General features: G+C 38.8%; 1 protein-coding gene across 1 annotated transcript; it reads left to right on the top strand.

Moving 5' to 3' along the window:
- The first annotated feature begins 1168 nt into the window (after window positions 1-1168).
- On the top strand, window positions 1169-19849 carry FEM1C (fem-1 homolog C). Its single transcript, XM_058538778.1, has 3 exons — window positions 1169-1458; window positions 2290-3021; window positions 17042-19849. Exons 2-3 carry the CDS (start codon window positions 2478-2480, stop codon window positions 18349-18351), a joined length of 1854 nt encoding a protein of 617 aa, XP_058394761.1. The 5' UTR covers window positions 1169-1458; window positions 2290-2477; the 3' UTR covers window positions 18352-19849.
- Window positions 19850-20233: the final 384 nt, after the last annotated feature.

The following is a 20233-nucleotide window of genomic DNA, read 5'->3' as shown; positions in this document are numbered from 1 at the left end:
AGGGAAATATGACCCACTTAAAAATGATTATTAAGATTGTAAAAACATGAGAAATATTTCTAGTATGGTAAGGGAAAAAAGCAAAATATATAGTTGCACGAAAATTATGATTTCAATTATGTAAAACGACATAAACTTCTGGACACCACTATAGGTAAATATGTAAAAATGAAGTTGTGATTTTTTGTAAAATGTCTTTAATGTTTCATGACTTTTATAATAATAATTATGATGATTACATTTATGATGCTGGGGGTCAGATAATGTCTAACCTAATATTCTCTTTCTCCTAATGGTTCCAAGGAACTGTGTGAGTTTAGGTTCCCCAAAATAAAGTGTTCAAGAGATTGATGATCTCGTTTTCCAAAAACTATTTTCTCATCATGACTCATTATGGGTGTTTTTCCCTAAACATATTTATACTCTTCTTCAACTTAGTTTAATACATCCCATGTCTTAACGTCACGAATTCCAGAAGTTTATTTCTTGCTATATGAAGTAGTAATTTTCATTCTTATTAACTTTTTAGCTTTCTTTCATTTCCTAGTTCTATTGCTCCGAGTTCGAGAACTCGACCTTGTTGACTTACATTGCTGTTAAGTTTTACCCTTCCTCGTAGCCTTTATATTTTTTAGAGTCCACATTGTAAAAAAATAAGTCATGTTTGACAGCCCCCAAAACTAATCTTTTTCTCAAATTTCCGTTTCTTGTGTTTTTCTTGTTTTGTTTTTTTTGAGATCTAATTACGAGCTCAGTATATACTCCAGGGCCCACCAAAGGAAGGAGAGAAAAGGCTAGTCCGAGGGTGTTAAGTGTACGGGAAAGTAATAATGGTTACCCCGCACCGTGTCGGGTTCTGGGAATGGGAAGCAGACATCTCCAACCCCTGCTTCCCGGAACGCGGGCGCGGAAGGCCAAGACGCAGAACCAGCGGGCTCTCGGCAGCCTCTCCCCCCAACTCCCGCCGCCCCGGCGCCACGCGGCCCGGACCCCTCGTGGCGCCCCGCCCCCGGCGCGCCGCACGCAGGCGCGCCCTTCGCCAGGCTTGTGGCCCCGCCCCCCCTGCGCCGCCCCGCCCCGGCCGGCCGGCCCGCCCCACCTCTAGGCGGTTGCTTGGTGTGGCCGCCGCCTTCCCCCGCCCCAATGGCGCGGATGCCGCGTCAGTGATGTGAAGCAGTGCTCAAGCTTGTCCGGCCCCCGGCCCGCAGCCCATTACACCATCCGCCGCGGCAGCCGCTGCAGCCCGCGCAGACTGGGAGGGCGGGAGGCAGCTCGGCGTGGGGGGGCGGGGCGAGCGGCGCGGCCAGATTCATTCCTGTGGGGCGCGGGGCATGGAGGAGCTGTGCGGCCGAAGGCGGAGCACCGCGGCCCGAGCGGCGGGGACACCGGTTTGAATTTGAAGGGGGCGGCCTGAGCCCGAGCGGCCAGCGGCGGCGGGGAGGACTAGCCCCCGGGCAGGTAGTAATGGCGGCGGCGGCGGCCTGCCCGAGCCCGGGCCGCGGCCTGAGGCGCCCGCGGAGGGGCCTGGGCGGGAAGGGAAGGAGGGCGCCACCGGCAGCGGAAGGCGGGCAGCGGGCTGGAGGCCACAGGCTCGTCGGCCCGCCGGGAGGGGGTCCTGGTCGATCCGGAGCTTGGGGAGGGGCTGCCGTATCTGGAAAAGGTAGAGGTGAAGGTTATGTAGGGGCGTCTGTGGTTTGGGGAACCTGCGGATCTCTTGGAGGGGGGGATCAGAATGGGGCAGGCAAGTTAGCTAAAAGGCAGCCGGATTTCCTGAGAGCCTCGAGGAGTTGTAAAGGAAAGCGCAGCTTTTGGGTGAGGGTTTTGGCATTAGCTGCCGCGGTTTGTTGTGTCCGACCTTTTTGTTCCTTCTCGAGACCCATCCTGGCCACAATGAGGCCTTTCAGCCGGCGCCCTTGGCCCGCTCTCTTCTGCAGATGTGAGAAAGAGAAACGTTGCTGAAGCCGCATCTCATGGCTCTTTCGGTTGTACTCTTTCTGGGCGTGTGCAAAGCAAAACTAGAACAAAGCTTGGCTGGTTAGGAGGCGAGAAAACCGGTTGCCTGTAGTGTTTCAATTTACCGTATATAGGGAAGAGACTGCCTCCCACCAAAACATTCGGATCTGTGTTCCTTTTTGTATTCGCCTTTCCTACCTTTTTTTGGGGGTTGTGTAGTCCCTAAAGTATGGCGCTTCCCCCCCCCTTCTCACAGGAGTAGAAATTAAGAAAACCTAAGTAGTGTTTTTGCCTTTACCTTTAGAAAATCAAAACTGCTTTTTTTTCTTTCTCTAGTTTGGTACTCTGGTTGTCAGATGTTGGAAGACAATAGCACAGAACGTACTGTTCGTGGTTTTATATCCACTCGGGTGCAGTGATTAACCCTGAAGTTTCATTCCTGTAACTCTTGCCTGTGTCGATAGAGTTAAGCTGGAGCTTTGCTCTGAAGGATAAATAAAGCACAGCCTCTCAACTGGACATAAATGGATCTAAAGACAGCAGTATTTAACGCAGCTCGGGATGGCAAACTCCGGCTTCTTACCAAGTTGTTGGCAAGCAAATCCAAAGAGGAGGTTTCCTCCCTGATCTCTGAAAAAACAAATGGGGCCACGCCACTTTTGATGGCCGCCAGGTATGGGCACCTTGACATGGTGGAATTCCTTCTGGAGCAGTGCAGTGCCTCGATAGAAGTCGGCGGCTCGGTCAATTTTGATGGCGAAACCATTGAGGGGGCTCCCCCGTTGTGGGCCGCTTCTGCAGCGGGACATCTGAAGGTGGTTCAGTCTTTGTTAAATCATGGAGCATCTGTCAACAACACGACTTTAACCAATTCAACTCCTCTTCGAGCTGCCTGTTTCGATGGCCATTTGGAAATAGTGAAGTACCTTGTAGAACACAAAGCGGATTTGGAAGTGTCAAACCGACATGGGCATACGTGCTTGATGATTTCATGTTACAAAGGACACAAAGAGATTGCTCAGTATTTACTTGAAAAGGGGGCAGATGTTAATAGAAAAAGTGTTAAAGGTGAGTTCAGCTTCTTCATTTTTATTTTTTAAGTGTTTACCACTTATTTTCAGGAAGTTTGATAATCATAAGCAGTGGTGTTGAGTAAGCCAACATTGACAGACCTGTTTTATAACCTTGTTGATTGTTTCTCTCATATTTTATAATGCATTGAACAAGTGTGATAAGATCTTTATCACTATATTAGGCAGCATTTTCTGTCGCTTATTTGGATTAACTTCCAATTCCTGGAAAATGGGTTCCCCAAAGTTTTAGAGCATGTTAGTGGCAGTTGATCTGAGACCTAAGGCTTGTGTTTAATCTACTCGAGAATATACTTCAGTGTAGTATATTTTTCTTAGCTTTAATTTTTTTAGAACACCCTTGGAGTAGAAACTACTATGTCTAGTGAGTCATTGTTTTGTTTGTCTTAGCTAGGCATTTCATTTGTTACTCTGTCAGTGAAGGCTAGGCCAGACTGACCTGGAAGGATTAATATCAATGGAAAAGGAGAAAATCTGTTCCCTTATTTCCTATTTATTGTGTGGCCAATAGAAAATCCTTTTATATAGAACAGGTATTAAATCTAGCAAGAGAGAAAACAGATTTTTAAAACTGCTACAATACTGAGAGAGCAAAACAAGGACGGAGTTAAACAGATGTGGATTTGTTGGCTAGCAACAATGTAAACACCTTTGTCCAGAAGAAGAGCTCAGGTTTACGGTTGTGTATAATTTTCAGCGATTGTAACAATCGCTGAAATGCAGCAAATGATAGTTGAGCGTTTTTTTAAACACTTAAAAACAACTGTTTTGATAACATAATTTTGATAGTTGAAAACCTTGTTTTCCTTAAGCATATTTATTTATACAACAGCAAAGTAATTTACTGCCTAATTTTAAAAAACTATTAAAACTTAAAAGTAGCATACATGGTAAAAAAAAAAAATTCAAACAATACAATTTGGTTTACATTGTTTACGATGAAAAGTAAGTCTTATCACCCCTGGTTTCTAGACCTCCAACCCACTGGCAACCAGTATTTACAGTTTTTTGTGTGTCCTAGAGATAGTCTATGCAAATACAAGTATACTTGACTGTGTGTCTCTCCCTCCCTCTTTCCTCGCTGTTAGTTGATACATACTGTTTTGTTTTGTTTTTTAGCCTTAATTTATCTTGGGTGTCATTCAACTCCAGTACGCATAGCTACCTCATTCTGTTTCATGGCTACACAATATTTCATTGTATGAATGTACATAGTTTATTTATCTGGTCCCTATTGATAGACAGTCAGGTCACATCCAGTATAAACAATGCTGCTGTGAATATTCCTTGAACAAAAGTGTGTCTTTGCACACTTGTGTGAGAATAGTCGTATTATAAATATGTGTAAGTGGAATTGCTGAATCGAAGTGAATGTTCATTTATAGCTGTGATACTGTCTGATTGCCTTTCACAGAGGCTAAACCACACAGTTATGGGGCACTACATAGTTCCTGGACATGTTTACTGAAGTTAGTATGAGCTTTTTAAAAAAAGATTTGTTATTAAAATGACACAGGCTCATTGTGATTTTCTGTCAAAAATTTTTTTCCACAGGAAATAGAAAAATCCCACAAAATTCCAGCACTTAGAGATAATCCTTCCAAAGATATTTTTGAATTTTGCATATAGATATATATACAATTTTATGTTATATGCTCTTCTGTAACCTGTTTTTTAGCTTAATAAATGTTATCTTTAATGTCATTAATTGTAGCTCCTTAATTTCAATAGCTGTATACTCTTCTACTAACAGAGTTTTACATTACTTCTGGCTTTTCAGTGTGATAAAAATGTTTATGTAAAGATTCTTACAAATCTTTTCATTTGTTCCTATTATCTTTGAGGTAGGTTGTTGGGTCAAAGGACAAGGTGACTTTTTTTTTTTTAAACAATCATTCTTTTAAAGAATGCTCGGTTTAAGAGAGCAAATGACGGCTTAAGTGATCGTGGGAATGCTCTGAAATCACAAGTCGAAGAAGGTATGGCTCCTTGTTTAGGCTTGTTGGATTTTTTTGTTTCTTGTTTGGAGCTTTTTGTTCATCAGCTTAATGATGTGCAGATTGTTGATAAATGCATATATTTAAGTCAAATTGGGGTATGTTTTAAACTCTTAGGTCATTGGAGAGATGCGTACTGGTGCTATTTCCCTTATGTTTTTCAAAGCCGCTTTATATACCTCTGGAGATATAAAGTATGAGAGAACTATACTATAAATAGCTCATATTTTTGTGAGGATTTTTACCTAATAAACTGTGAACAGTATTTAACTTGATTACCTTTGCTATTTCAGAAGAATGTTCCTTTTATCACCATCATCATATAGCCTTTATGTGAGGATATGTATGCTCCCTCTTTTGGCCAAGTGGTCTGCTAATTCTAGAGTCATTTTTTCCCCCAGTGTCAATATCTAATATTTATGCCTTAAAAAAAAAAACACGTAACACAAGAAAACAATTTTATACCAAAAGTTGTTTTCAGATAGCCTTAATTTCATATACATACATATATACACACATATATATAGTATGAATATATATCACTATGTGAAGTACTTTTACCTTTTCATGGTGCCTTTTAATTTCAACAGTAATTCTTAATGAATGTTGGGGGCAGATTAAAATACTTATGTACCGTCCCCCACTCTGATCCTGAAGCTTCCATTCTTTGATAATCACTCTCTCATTGACTCTTCAGATTTTTTTTTTTTTTTTTTTTGTGAGGAGATCACAAAAAACATCCGCCAAACCTCTTTTTTTGCCGAGGAAGACGGCCCTGGGCTAACATCCGTGCCCATCCTCCTCCACTTTATATGGGACGCCGCCCCAGCATGGCTTGCCAAAGCAGTGCGTCGGTGCGCGCCCAGGATCTGAACCAGCGAACCCCGGGCCGCCGCAGCGGAGCGCGCGCACCCAACCGCTTGCACCACCGGGCCGGCCCCCGACTCTTCAGATTTTTTTATGGGTTAAAGGGTAATGAAAAGGCAAGACCCAATTGAAACTAAGGCAGAAACACTGGAGAAGGATCTGATAGTGCATCAAGAAAGAATTTTTTCCCACATTTTTACCCCCATCCAAAAAGTTGAAAAGACTGGTAAGCTTAAGGATAAAATGGATTAATTTCCTAGAAAATTTTATATGTCACCCATTGGAAATGATTCTGAAGAAAGAAAACTCAATAGATTATGCTTGGTCTGCTTAAATATAAAGTGCATGTGACTTCTACGTTCCATTGCTTTTTAACAGGCACTTGGCATTTGAATATATTATTTAACCTCTTTCCATTACTTTTTAACAGGCTGTTGGCATTTTGAACATGTTTTAACCTAAGATGGAATTCATTAATTAATTGAGAGAGCATTTATTGAGTCTCTCAGTGTGCCAGGCTGTTAAGACTTAGGATATACAAAGATGAGTAAGACAGGATATACAGTCCATGATTCCCTGCTCTTGAGGAGCTCATGATTTGATCGGAGAGACAGGTTCATAAGCAGATAATTAAACCAAAATATGGTAAGTGCAACAGTAGTGCTTTCTTCTATTGGATATTTGGAAATACTTTATCTCAACCAACTCATTACCTGAGGGGACAGTGGGCCTTCTTTTCCTCTGGCATTCAAAAAGGGGAGAAAAACTTTGAGGTTTTAGAAATACTTCTCCAGTTGAACACAAAAATTGATTTTTGAAAGAGGAGAGTTGGTTGCTATTTAAAACTGTAGACCCCAAATCAGAAGTGATTAGACAAGCCCATCTCAGAGCTATCACATTGATCTCAGCACTTCATGGTTATAGTCATCTTTGGCTTTCTTTGGTTCTTTTTTATGTTTTTTTGTTTTGTTTTGACTCTGAATAGGACTTTGCAGATCTGTGGTGAAGTTACTTAAGCCCTTCAGTTCTGCTTTTACAGGCAAATTCCTCTGGGAATTGAACAGCTAAAAGTGATTGATTGAGTATTGCAGACCACTAGAACAGCTCTCTAAGTTGGAACTGGGGAGACTGGCCCTAGAGGACACACTGTCCTCACGCATAGGCCAATCATTTTAGATACCCAAAGTAATTGAGTAAATTGGTAATTACTGTGCATTTTTTGTAGGCAAGGCATTGTGTTGGACATTGTGGAGGCTATGAGAAGAAAAAGGACGTCACATTTGTTAACTGCTACAGGAATGGTATAAATCTATGCTGTAGGATTTTAGAAAAGTGTGGTGACTAGAAAGGCTTCATGGAGAAGTTGAACTGGGCCTTGAAAGGATTGTTGGGGTTCAGACCTGCAGAAGGGATTTGATAGCATTTTTAAGGCTAAGGAAATGACATAAGGAAAGTCACGTTGAGAAATATGCGTGGAAAGTTCAGGAATCTGAAAGTAGGCATATTTGGACCAAAGGGCACTCAGGGCTAGATTATAGAAGACATTGACTTCCAGGTAAAGGAGTTTGATTTTATTCTTTATGGAGTGGTAAGCCAGTGAAAGTTTTCAACAGAGGAATAACGGGATTTTTTAGAGAAATCCATCTAACTACATTCTAATTCTATTACTTTGTAAGCTCTTTGAGGCTCGAGACCTGTTGTTTATATCCATGCATTAGAAAGAGTATCTGGCCCATAGTGGGTATTTGGTAAATGAGACTGTTGAATGAATGTGTTGGATGTAAGAGAGGAAAGATTATAAGCTCCTTAATGGCAAGGACTGTGTTTTGTAGTCCTTTCAATACAGAAATAAATACGTACATGAAGACTTGAAGTAAGAAATTAAGACAGTAGCTGTGAAAAATGAGTGGTACAGGTAGAATTCTTAGGGATTCAGAAAAGGGAGAAATCCTTGTAGCTTTTGAAGGGTTTGAGAGTAGAGCTAGTTCCTTTTATTATGGAAATTTTCTAACTTATACATAAGTAGAGAGAAGAATATGTTGAACCACTTATCACCTAGCGTCAACAATTATCCACATTTGCCAAAGTTTTAAGAAATACGTTTCTTCCTCCTCTCCTTTTGTTTTCTGCAGTAGCTTAAATCAAACCCCAGGCATTATATCATTTCTCTCCCATAGTATAGGCACTTTAGGGTATAGATGTATTTCAGTCAAGAAAATGTAAAAAAAAAATAGAAATCCTATTTTTTTTTTTTACTCACTGTAAATGCAAAGGAATTTCAAAAAGAAAATCTCCCCTATGGGTTAAGAACTGTTGGTATTATGGTAATGGACAAAGATAATGACTGTTGTCATGTATAGGTTATTTCAGTGTACTTCAGGGCTGTCTGAGAGGGTTGGAAGATGAAGTTCTCTTTTCGTTGACATTGAGCACTCTTCTCAGCTATTGGTTACCTCAGCACACCTTGCAGAGAAGAGTAAGAGTGGGACTTAAAATTTCATTCTACTCTGTAACACACTGGTATTTATTTTGGTTTAATAATAATGTTCAAATAACTTACTAGTTGAATTCATTGACATTTTAATCCCAAATCAAGTTGCTCCTGCAAGTTGTTCCATGTTCATTGTTGTCCCTCTTGTATCCCCTGGCACATTTCTCTCTATCCTCAGGGTGACTTGGTGTCCTAGTTGGAGAAGCTAAGCTGTAAATGATGTGTAAATTGAGTTCAGTAGGGAAGTATCCATTGTGTTCCTCTATCCCTGGAGAGTGGATTTTGAACTGTGAGTCATCACAGAATTGAACTGAAGTTGGTGAAAATGAGTAGATCCTGAACACTACTGCTATTTCAGAGTTGTTGGCAGCAACACAAACTTAAGGCAGAGGTTAAGTTTTACTTATTGACCTTTGGGGACATGTGGTTCCCTCACTGAGTTCATCTTTATCAGATTTTCCTATATTGATTAATTAAATTTGTTTGTTTAAAACAAAATTCAGGAAGCCCTTGGCATTCTAGAGATTTATGCTGTTGAGACATCAGGAATGTAGGTGATGGAAGATAGAGGTGGGGAGAGGCCCAGGTAAAGAAGTCACTTGGATGCAAATGTGACTAAAATGTCTCTCCTCCTCTTTTTTCCCCCCCTTTGGGAAAAGCTGCAGTTGAATAGAGAGTCTGAACTAGAATGGCCAGGAAAGGGAATTGTAATGAATTGTAATGTTGATGTTTTCATCAATTTACATTGTCTCATTTTAATGAAGTTATACTAATACTGGTTGTTTTTAGTCCTGATCCCTTAGCTCAGGTGCTGTTAGCCTTGGAAATTCTACTTGATATCAAGACCCATTTCAGAGGCAGTTCCTCATCCCCCTTGAGTCATAAGAATGTATCTTACCTCTGTGGATGCAGGTATTCCTTAGCAGTTAACTTTGTCGTGAGCTCAGGGACCTGTATTGTTAAATTTTCGTTTGCTCCTAGCTCAGTGCCTTATACAAAGAATTAATGAAGGGGGGCATATGGTAATCTTGGCACAGTTGGTCTTTGATTTTATTTCTTATTCCTTTTTTTTTGGAACTGTCCTTAGTATACATGGGGGGAATATACATGGGGAAGGGAAACATTCTGAGCAGAGGAACCTTCTCATGCTCCTTTGATACCTTAAAGTGTTTCTACTCCTTCTCACCTCCTCCCTTAACACCTACCAATTAGTTATTTCGGGAATAAAATACTTGGAATCAGCATTGTTATGCAGTTAAAATGCACACACGCCCTCTTCCCATCTTTACAAGTGGACCTCTTATAGACTTAGCTTAGTCCCAGCTACAAAGTTGAAGGAGAATGGATGCCAAGTACAGTAGAATAAAGAGGAGAGATGAGAATTGTTTTTGTACATTTCCAGACAAATCTATTACAATAAAAGACCCTTTAATTGCTGCTTCTGTCTGTCAAAACTCACACCTTTACCTAATGAAGACACAAGTACTTTGATTGTAAAACAGCTTTGAGACATAATTCACATACCATTCACCCATTTAAAGTGTACAAATCAGTAGTATGTTTACAGAGTTGTGCAGCCATCACCACAATCACCTTTTCATCGCTCCCCCCAAAACCCCATATCTATTAATTCCCCCCCCCCTTAGGCAACCACTAGTCTGTCTGTATAAATTTGCCTGTTCTGGACAGTTCATATAATTAGAATTATAATATGTGGTTTTTTGTGACTTGCTTCTTTCACTTAACGTAATGTTTTCAAGGCTCATCCATTTTGTAGCATGTGTCAGAACTTTATTTCTTTTTATTGCTGAATAATCCATTGTATAAATATACCACATTTATCCATTCATCAGTTGATGGGCATTTGGATTGTTTCTACTTTTTGGCTATTAGAAATAACGCTGCTGTGACTATTCATGAACAAGTTCTGTGGATGTATGTTTTCATTTCTTTTGGCCATATTCATAGGGGTGGAATTGCTGCGTCATATGGTAATAACTCTGTTTAACCTTTTGAGGAACTGCCAAACGTTTCCAAAGTGGCTGCACCATTTTACATTCCTGCCAGCAATGTAGGAGGGTTCCAGTTTTTCCACACCCTCATCAACATTTGTTATTCGTTTTTTTTAAGATAGCCATTTTAGTGGGTGTGAAGTGGGGTTTTTTTTGTGAGGAAGATCAGCCCTGAGCTAACATCCATGCCACTCCTCCTCTTTTGGCTGAGGAAACTGGCCCTGAACTAACATCTGTGCCCATCTTCCTCCGCTTTATGCGGGACGAACCTGACAAGCGGTGCGTCGGTGCGCACCCGCGATCCAAACCCGGGCCGCCAGCAGCAGAGCGCGCGCACTTAACAGCTACGCCACGGGCTGGCACCCTCTTTGTGGTTTTGATTTTTATTTCTCCAGTGGCTAATGATGTTGAGCATCTTTTCATGTGCTTATTGGCTATTTGTCTATCTTTGGAGACATGTCCTCATATCCTTTGCACATTTTTAAATTGGGTTTTTTTAAATTACTGAGTTATAAGAGTAATTTATGTATTCTGAATACAAGTCCTTTATCAGATGTATTGTTTTGCAAATATTTTCTTCTGTGGATTGTTTTTTCACTCTTTTCATGGTATTGTTTACAGCAATTTGGATTTTATTTTACAAACTAATTTTTTAAAGATTTGACTGGATCACTTGGATTTGACTTAAACAAGAAAATTGTTAAGAATAAACTGCAGGGTTTACTTATACTCTTTATTACATAGACAGGAACTTTTCTGTGGATCACACTGTGTAATCTAGTTGTAAAACACACCCTATTCCTGCCATGGCATATAGTGTTTAAATTTAGAGTATAGAGGAATGGTGAAGTTTCATTTCTGTATGGTGTAAAACGGGGCTGTGACCTAACCCTTCTTTTAAACGTATTTATATGGCTTGATATTGCTATATGGCAAATATCTATATAGCAAACAAGAAAATAAGATTCCTCCTCTATTTACTTGCTGCTCAAAGTAGCAAAGACCAGCAACGTAGGCATCTCTTGGACCCACCCTAAATCAAGTGAGTCAGAATCTGCGTTTTACTGTGATACTTTGGTCATTTTGTACATTAAAGTTTGAGAAACACAACTTTATTTGACATACTAAACACACACATAGCTTGAACTATGTGAAGATTTTACAAACAAGAGAATCTGTTGAATTGATATTGCTAGAAAAAGCAATTTAGATTATAATAGACATTTTATATTTTTTAAATATTTTATAGCCCTTATGGGGACATTTTTCTTTCTTTAAAAAGATAAATTCTATTTACTACTTGGGAGTGGTTTGGAAACTGACTTAATTTTGATCCTGGTGAGTCTAAGTTATCTTACCCAAATTGAGGTATTTAGAAATGCTGTGAGGTTCTTATATGATTTAAGTGGTTGATTGCTAACACAAACAGTCGAGATAAATATCTTTTTTTTGTGTGTGTGTGTGTGAGGAGATCAGCCCTGAGCTAACATCCGCCAATCCTCCTCTTTTTTCGCTGAGGAAGACGGCCCTGGGCTAACATCGGTGCCCATCTTCCTCCACTTTATATGGGACGCCGCCACAGCATGGCTTACCAAGCAGTGCGTCGGTGCGCGCCCGGGACCAGAACCAGCGAACCCCGGGCCGCCGCGGCGGAGCGCGCGCACTTAACCGCTTGCGCCACCGGGCCGGCCCCGAGATAAATATCTTTTAATAAAACCAAAACACCTGGTTTGGAGCCAGGGCATTCTTAGGGCTCAAACTAATTCTTACTCAATATACTAGTATGTTTTTGGATTACTTATTTTAGAAAAATCTTGACCCCATTGTTAGGTGCCTGTATTTTCACAGTTGAGCATGAATTCCTATCTTTTATGTGCCTATTATCAAAAGATTACAGGTCTCGTTAAAATTAACAGCAGCTAAGATTGGCACTTCAGATAGGTCTTCTTGAGGAATACTACTGTGCTTTAATGCATGAGCCCTTTCCATAATTTCCTTCCCTTAATATCAATTCCAGAAACATCTCAATGAATATGGCTACTTTTTATTCTTCCAAGTTTTCTTAACAGTGTTTGTATGTTATATAGTTGAAAATTAATGTGTTTAGATCATACTATTTTAACTTTCTGCAGAAATACTTTAACTGAATTAACACTTAATGTACCATTAGCTTGATTTTTAGGAAATGTCCATTTAATAAACATGTCTTTTGAGAAGTCATAAAAATTTTCCATTATGAATTCAGTGCCAGAAATTTTATTTTTTCTTCAAATGAACTTTCTCTTAATCAGGCATTGAGAACTGTATAATACAATACTTATCTTTTTTGTTTACCTAAAGGTAAATTCGTTAAATTTCAATGCTAAATATCCTTGATTCCATCTAAGATGCCTGGTAATATTTATTTTTGAACTTTGTGTTCTATTTTTCATTTTCTTTCTCACTTTGAGGATACAAAAATAGGACATTGTGAGGTAAAGATACAAAATCTTTTGAAAGTGCAATCATTGTATTATGGAAGCATTTTTTTTTGTGAGGAGATCAGCCCTGTGCTAACATCTGACAATCCTCCTCTTTTTTTTTTTTTGCTGAGGAAGACTGGCCCTGGGCTAACATGTGTGCCCATCTTCCTCCACTTTATATGGGATGCTGCCACAGCATGGCTTGCTAAGCAGCGCGCCGGTGCGCGCCCAGGATCCGAACCGGCGAACCCTGGGCCGCCACAGCGGAGTGCGTGCACTTAACCGCTTGCGCCACCGGGCCAGCCCCTGGAAGCATTTTTAAGGGGCACATAACCCAGGGAAAATGCTTGAGTTGAATCTTCATTAGTACTTGGCATATATTGCTATGCACCAAAAGTTCAAATCAGTGAAGTTATCTAGCAAAAATTAATAGGATTTTATTGGTCTTTGGCATGTAACTTAGCACAGACTAGTCACAAGAACATAGTAAGTGGATTTTTTTAATTCAGCTTGTTATGTTTTTTCACGAGAACTTACATGTAATACTTACAGCATTATCTAACACTGTTGAATGAAACAACTGATAGAGCAAAATATGTACATTACATATAACAGACAACTGGTTGTCATTTTGTAAAGTACTTATAGAGAGAAAGTCAGAATAATCCCAGAAACTGGAACATAATTAGACATGTCATAGAAGAAAATAAAGTTTGTGAACAGACATGGGAAAATATTTTATATTCCTAGATATAGAGGTAATACAAATTAAAATTAAAAAATTAATTCCAGTGCTAGAAAGAGTACTATAAAAGTGGAACTTTTAAAAGGTTTTATAATTCCGTTGGAAGTGAATTAAAGATGTGTTAAGCTATCACACATTTGTGATTCTGTTTTAAGGTAGGCATTAATTTTTTTGTCATTTGTTTATTGAAATATAATTTATATACAATAAAATCCATCTTTTTTAGAATACAGGTCTGTAAGTTTTGACAAACATACTGTAATTTGTAGTTTTGACAAACATATATTGTAACCACCGCTATAATAAAGACAACAGAAAGTTCCTTCATGTCCCTTTGCGGTCATCCTCTCTCCCAGCACCCAACCCCTGGCAATCACTGGTCTGTTATCTGTCCTTATAGTTTTTTGGGCATTAATTTTAATAGTGAAAACTCTGAAGCAGTGCACATGTCGGTCAACAGGGAAGTGTTTGTAGATGTCGGTCAACAGGGAAGTGTTTATGTAATTTATGACATGCCACATTACTTGAACTTTCACCGTAAAGCCATTAAGAATGATTATGTAGTATCTATGTAGTTCATGTAGACAGTGTAGTAACATAATTGACAAAATGACCAAGATGTAGGTGAAAAGCAGGAAATAGTTGTATATGTACTGATTACCACTCTATCAGAACATACCATGTAAAGAGACTTGGAGACATGACACAAAAATTATAGTTGCTTTAAAACTGCTTTTTTTTTAGGGCTTCCAAGGTGTGAAAGTGTGGTGGTTATATACTTAACTTCATAGAGTAATTAAGAAGCTTTTACTTTTTAAGCTTATTTTATCCTCAGAAGCTAAGTTTGAATTACTTTTTGTGATATCAAGTATCAGAAATTTAAGAATCTACCTTAGCTTTAATGGTGTGCTGTTACCTGGGATATAAAGGAAATATAGGATCTGTGTTCTTTAGGAATAGACAGTTTGGGTAAGAAAACCTATTCATGAAGCAGTAATGTTATGCTATTGTAAGCTATTACATAATATTGTAGATATACTATGAGTACCTACCAGGATGAGTGATACATTTATTCACCAAGCATTCTCAAAATGACAAATTGATATGGTATAACCAAGAAGGTGTCTTTGAGCAGCTGAAATTTCTGGTGAAACTTGAAGGACAAGAAGTTAAAAAGGTAAAGAAGAGAGTGTATTACAGGAAAATTAAGAGCAAGAGGCGTGGAGGTGGGAGTGAGCAGGTCTGTTCCTGGTGCTGGGATGGAGTGATGTGAAACATAAGCAGAATCTCTGACTGCAGGTATTGATAATGTCTTTTGGATTAGAGTGGGTGTTGGCAAACTATGGCCCAGGAGTCAAATCCTGTCCACCTCATTTTTTGCTCTCTCAGTGCTTAGTTGCCATACTCATTGCTAAAACATTCTATCAGACACCATTCCATTGTAGACCATTGAAATCCTGGATCAGAATAAAAATATCCAGATAATTATGTAGCCCCTGTAGATACCATGGAAGACTAAAGAGGATAATTCTTGCTTTTTACAGTTTTAGTTATAGATTTTTATGTGAAGTATTCAGGTTTAAAATACTTTCTAGTATACATGCTGTGTCAGGGGTCCCCAAGGCCACCTTCATGTTTGGAGGTGACTCAGCGTGTAATTGTACTCACAGCCGAGATTTATTAAAATGATGTAATAAGGGCATGCAGCTGGATCCTAAAGGGAAAGGCATAGGTTGGGGTCTGGAGGAATCTATGTGCAGGCTTTTTTATGTTCTCTCCTCATGAGAGGTCACAGAGTACAGTCGTCTTCTAGCAGCATAAATGCATGTGTGCAATATTTCTGCCCAGGGAAACTGTTAGAGACTCAGTGCCCAAGGATTTTCTTGGAGGCTGATCATGTAGACATCCTTTGCTGAGCACAGATCTAAAATTCTAGACTCCCACAAGGAAAACAGGTGTTCAGCATAAAATGCATTGTTTACACAAACAGTGAGTTATGCTTATCATTTGGGGAAAGTTTTATATCTTGGAACTGTTTACCAGACAAATTCCGAGAAGCCAACCAGGGGCCATTCTTGCAAGCAGGTCTTTCTAAGGATAGCTGTGTCAGCCAGCTATGTTAACTCTCTTCTGTGCACATGCTTAAAATGACTCACTGTTGAAATTCTCTTTAAACATTGTATGTAAATATCAAATGTTTGCATGATGATTTCTGTTTTGATAATTAGTAAAATTTTTATCATTAAGCTTAGGTAGCTAAAATACTTGGGTGGTTATAATGTCTTAATATGTTCCATACAGGCTTTTACTAATGTGCCAGTGCCTGTTGTCAGTTTTAATCCACGTGTGAGAAGAACAGGACAGTATTAGAACATTTAGTACATCTAAAAAGAATGGTTAAAAAATTAAATTACAATGGGAAATAATGCATTATGAAAGGACACTTAAGATGTCTGCTTTTAAAGTTCATATTGAACCACCCACATATTTTTCAGATTTCATTGGACTTGTTTTTCTTATGGGACCTTTTTGAGGAAAGTATTTTGTTACCAAGAATTTTGACTAAAACAGCTGAAGTTCACTTGGCAATCAGAAATACTGAAAAAATAATTTCTGACTACTATCAGAATCAAATTGGAGAATCTTAGGTATTATAGACTAGATTTCTCATTTATAAATGTGGAAGCTGACCCAGAAAGTTAAGTGACTATCAGCAAAACTATGAATAGCTGGTTAATTTCGTTTTATCAGTTTTTAGTCATAGAATATGTACTTGAAAACATTATTGAAAAATACCAAGAGGCTATGGATTAATTTTGACTTTCATCTAGTGACTTGGGATATCTTTTCATGCCTCATTTGGTCATTTCATTTATTCAGCAAACTTAAGAAGTATTTCTTTAACCCGTGCTATGTGTCAGACACTGTTTTAGGTGTTGGGGATCTTTTTCTTACTTGTAATCAAATTCAAGTATGTCCCATTAAGAGCGACTTGGAGGTGCCTGCTTTTCTTTAGGTTCTAAAGTACATACATGCAGGGCCGCCCCTGTGGCTTACCGGTTGAGTGCACGTGCTCCACTACTGGATGCCAGGGTTCGGATCCTGGGCGCCCACCAACGCACCGCTTCTCCAGCCATGCTGAGGCAGCGTCCCACATACAGCAACTAGAAGGATGTGCAACTATGACATACAGCTATCTACTGGGGCTTTGGGGAAAAAAAGGAGGAGGATTGGCAATAGATGTTAGCTCAGAGCCAGTCTTCCTCAGCAAAAAACGAGGAGGATTAGCATGGATGTTAGCTCAGGGCTGATCTTCCTCACAATAAATAAATAAATAAATAAATAAGTAAGTAAGTAAGTAAGTACATACATGTATTACATTGTATCCTGGTCCCTCAAAATATATCTCTTTTTTTCCTCAAGGAAATACTGCATTGCATGATTGCGCAGAATCTGGAAGTTTGGACATCATGAAGATGCTTCTTATGTATTGTGCCAAGATGGAAAAGGATGGTTATGGAATGACTCCCCTTCTCTCAGCAAGTGTGACTGGTCACACAAATATTGTGGATTTTCTGACTCACCATGCACAGACCAGCAAGACGGAACGGATCAATGCTCTGGAACTTCTGGGAGCTACATTTGTAGACAAAAAAAGAGATCTACTTGGGGCTTTGAAATACTGGAAAAAGGCAATGAACATGAGGTACAGTGATAGGACTAATATAATTAGCAAACCAGTACCACAGACACTAATAATGGCTTATGATTATGCCAAGGAGGTAAACAGTGCAGAAGAACTAGAATGTCTTATTGCTGATCCTGATGAGATGAGAATGCAGGCACTATTAATTAGAGAACGTATTCTTGGTCCTTCTCATCCTGATACCTCTTACTATATTAGATATAGAGGCGCTGTCTATGCAGACTCTGGAAATTTCAAACGATGCATCAACCTATGGAAGTATGCGTTGGATATGCAACAGAACAATTTGGACCCTTTAAGCCCCATGACTGCCAGCAGCTTACTGTCTTTTGCAGAACTGTTCTCTTTTATGCTACAGGATAGGGCTAAAGGCCTGCTGGGCACCACTGTTACATTTGATGATCTTATGGGCATACTATGCAAAAGTGTCCTTGAAATAGAGCGAGCTATCAAACAAACTCAGTGTCCAGCTGACCCATTACAGTTAAATAAGGCTCTTTCTATCATTTTGCACTTAATTTGCTTGTTAGAAAAAGTTCCTTGTAGCCTAGAACAGGACCATTTCAAAAAGCAGACTATATACAGATTTCTAAAGCTGCATCCAAGGGGAAAGAATAACTTCAGCCCTCTTCATCTGGCTGTGGACAAGAATACTACATGTGTAGGGCGGTACCCTGTTTGTAAATTTCCATCTCTGCAAGTTACTGCCATACTGATAGAATGTGGTGCTGATGTGAACGTCAGAGACTCCGATGACAACAGTCCCCTACATATCGCTGCTCTGAACAACCATCCAGACATCATGAATCTCCTTATTAAATCAGGTGCACATTTTGATGCCACAAACTTGCACAAACAAACTGCTAGTGACTTGTTGGATGAGAAGGAAATAGCTAAAAATTTGATCCAGCCCATAAATCATACCACATTGCAGTGTCTTGCTGCTCGTGTCATAGTGAATCATAGAATATATTATAAAGGGCATATCCCAGAAAAGCTAGAGACCTTTGTTTCACTTCATAGATGATAATTTGACTGTATTTTAGCACTGTTAAAGCACGAATTGGTAACAGTTGTTTCATAAATGAGCACTGTTGTGATAACACCAGCATTCGTTTAGCTTGATATCATTGTGCTCTCATTGGCTAAAGCATTATAATCATCAAATTTACAGGTTCCTCAGTATTTAATATAAATATACCATATAATATATTGTTTGTGAATTATTGAGAAATGTAACGTCATATTCAGATTTCTAAAATTGTCTGCCAAAGGCCGATCGATTCTGGTTCTGTTTGCTGTTGGGTGTTTGGAACAGAGTTAACGATTTTTCGGTGGTGTCTTTATACTCTTCTGGTCTGTGAATTTTATACAATTGAAGGTCTGTTTTTTCTGCTGCTTCCTTCTCTTCTCCAAGCTTCTCCTCTATTTCCACTTTATTTTTTTCCTGACTATTTCTACTTATCATTTTTTTCCCCTTATGGACTTTTTTCCATGCTAGGTTGTACAGACTTTATGGACTTGTTACCATTTGCAGTTACCATAAGTGCTTTATCTTCTCTATGCACCGGTTTAGACTTGACTGTTTTATGTTAGCATATTTTCTATGCAGTGGTTGGTCAATTTCAACTCAAAACACTGTTAAGTTTGTTACAAAGTTCATTTTATGAAAGTACTCTAGTAGCATGACAATTTTTAGAGCTATAGGTTAGCTGCCTGAGCTCAAGCCTTTTTGTTTGTTTTTTTCCTTCACATCTGAGATTTCTTTCTCTAATCCACTGAAATTATTGTGTGCTAAATTTGGGAAACAAATCTATTCTAACTCATTAACCCAATTGAAATTTAGGTCTGTCATCTTAATATATCATGCAGTAAAAGGAAGAATCTTTATCAAGTGACCCACCTTTCATGCTGCGCCAGCGTTGTCCTGCTTATGCTGATAATGTGATTAGGTGTAGAGAATTTGCTTAAATTTAACCTCCAAGTTTATCACACAGCTTAATGAGTCACACTGAAATATTCAGTAATTGAACTGCAAATCATTTTAGTTACAAAAAGAGCTAAAGCATGTCAGTGGCATGATGCTTGCCAAGCCAGATCTAGGCACCTAGGATAATTAAGGTATTTTAGTGTGCAGTTTACTGCCCTAGTATCAAAGGTCAGTAACTGTTCTTTCTTTCTTCAAGCTTAGGTATACCTTTAAAGATAACTTGCATGAATTACTTTGGTCTCAATTATTTGTCACCATAGTTAAACACAAATGGTTGCAGTGCTTCCTGTTCCCTTACTGAAAGTTAGCTTTTCTTTTCTTTTCTTTTGAGGTTTTTTTAAACAGCTTTGCTAATACCACAGAAAGGGCTCTTTTAACTTAAGAACAGATAAATGAGAAGTACTAAAAAAGATTCAGGTAATTATCATTCAGCACTTTATTGTTCTTCAGATTAAAATTTATGATGGCATATTTGCCCTGCAATTGTCTTAATGAAATTGTTCTGAATAAAAAGCTCCATATTGGTTTGAGAAAACTCAGTTTACCTGTGATTTTAATGAGCGGAATCACTGGGATTTTTGTGTTGACATTTTATTCTGAGGGTTGATGTAATGGTGTTTAAGGAGTTATCATTGCAAACAGTCACATTAGGTTTATTTCATCTTTATTCAGTAAAAGACTTGTAATGAAGAGTAGTACATAAACAAAAAAGCATTAGACTTACTTTCTGGTTGAATAATTGGGGTTTAATTTTTTAAAAGATATCCTTACTCATTTTACTAGGTTGTAAATTTAATTTCACCTTTGAAAAAAGTGGATTGGATATAAATGATTGCTCTCTAACCTTTTGATGAAGAGATTTTAATATCTTATTTACCATGGGCAAAATTGGTAAAATATTTGAACTGCCACATATGTT

Source organism: Diceros bicornis, chromosome 1 (assembly GCF_020826845.1).
Source record: "Diceros bicornis minor isolate mBicDic1 chromosome 1, mDicBic1.mat.cur, whole genome shotgun sequence".
Lineage (NCBI taxonomy): Eukaryota > Metazoa > Chordata > Mammalia > Perissodactyla > Rhinocerotidae > Diceros > Diceros bicornis.
The sequence above is the reverse complement of the archived record's forward strand: the minus strand, read 5'-3'. Positions and strand labels throughout refer to the sequence as shown.

Coding starts and splice junctions, on each gene's coding strand:
- FEM1C (XM_058538778.1), top strand. CDS start 2,478: ATGGATCTAAAGACAGCAGTATTTAACGCAGCTCGGGATGGCAAACTC. Junction 3,022..17,041: donor TAATAGAAAAAGTGTTAAAG/GTGAGTTCAGCT, acceptor TTTTTCCTCAAG/GAAATACTGCATTGCATGAT.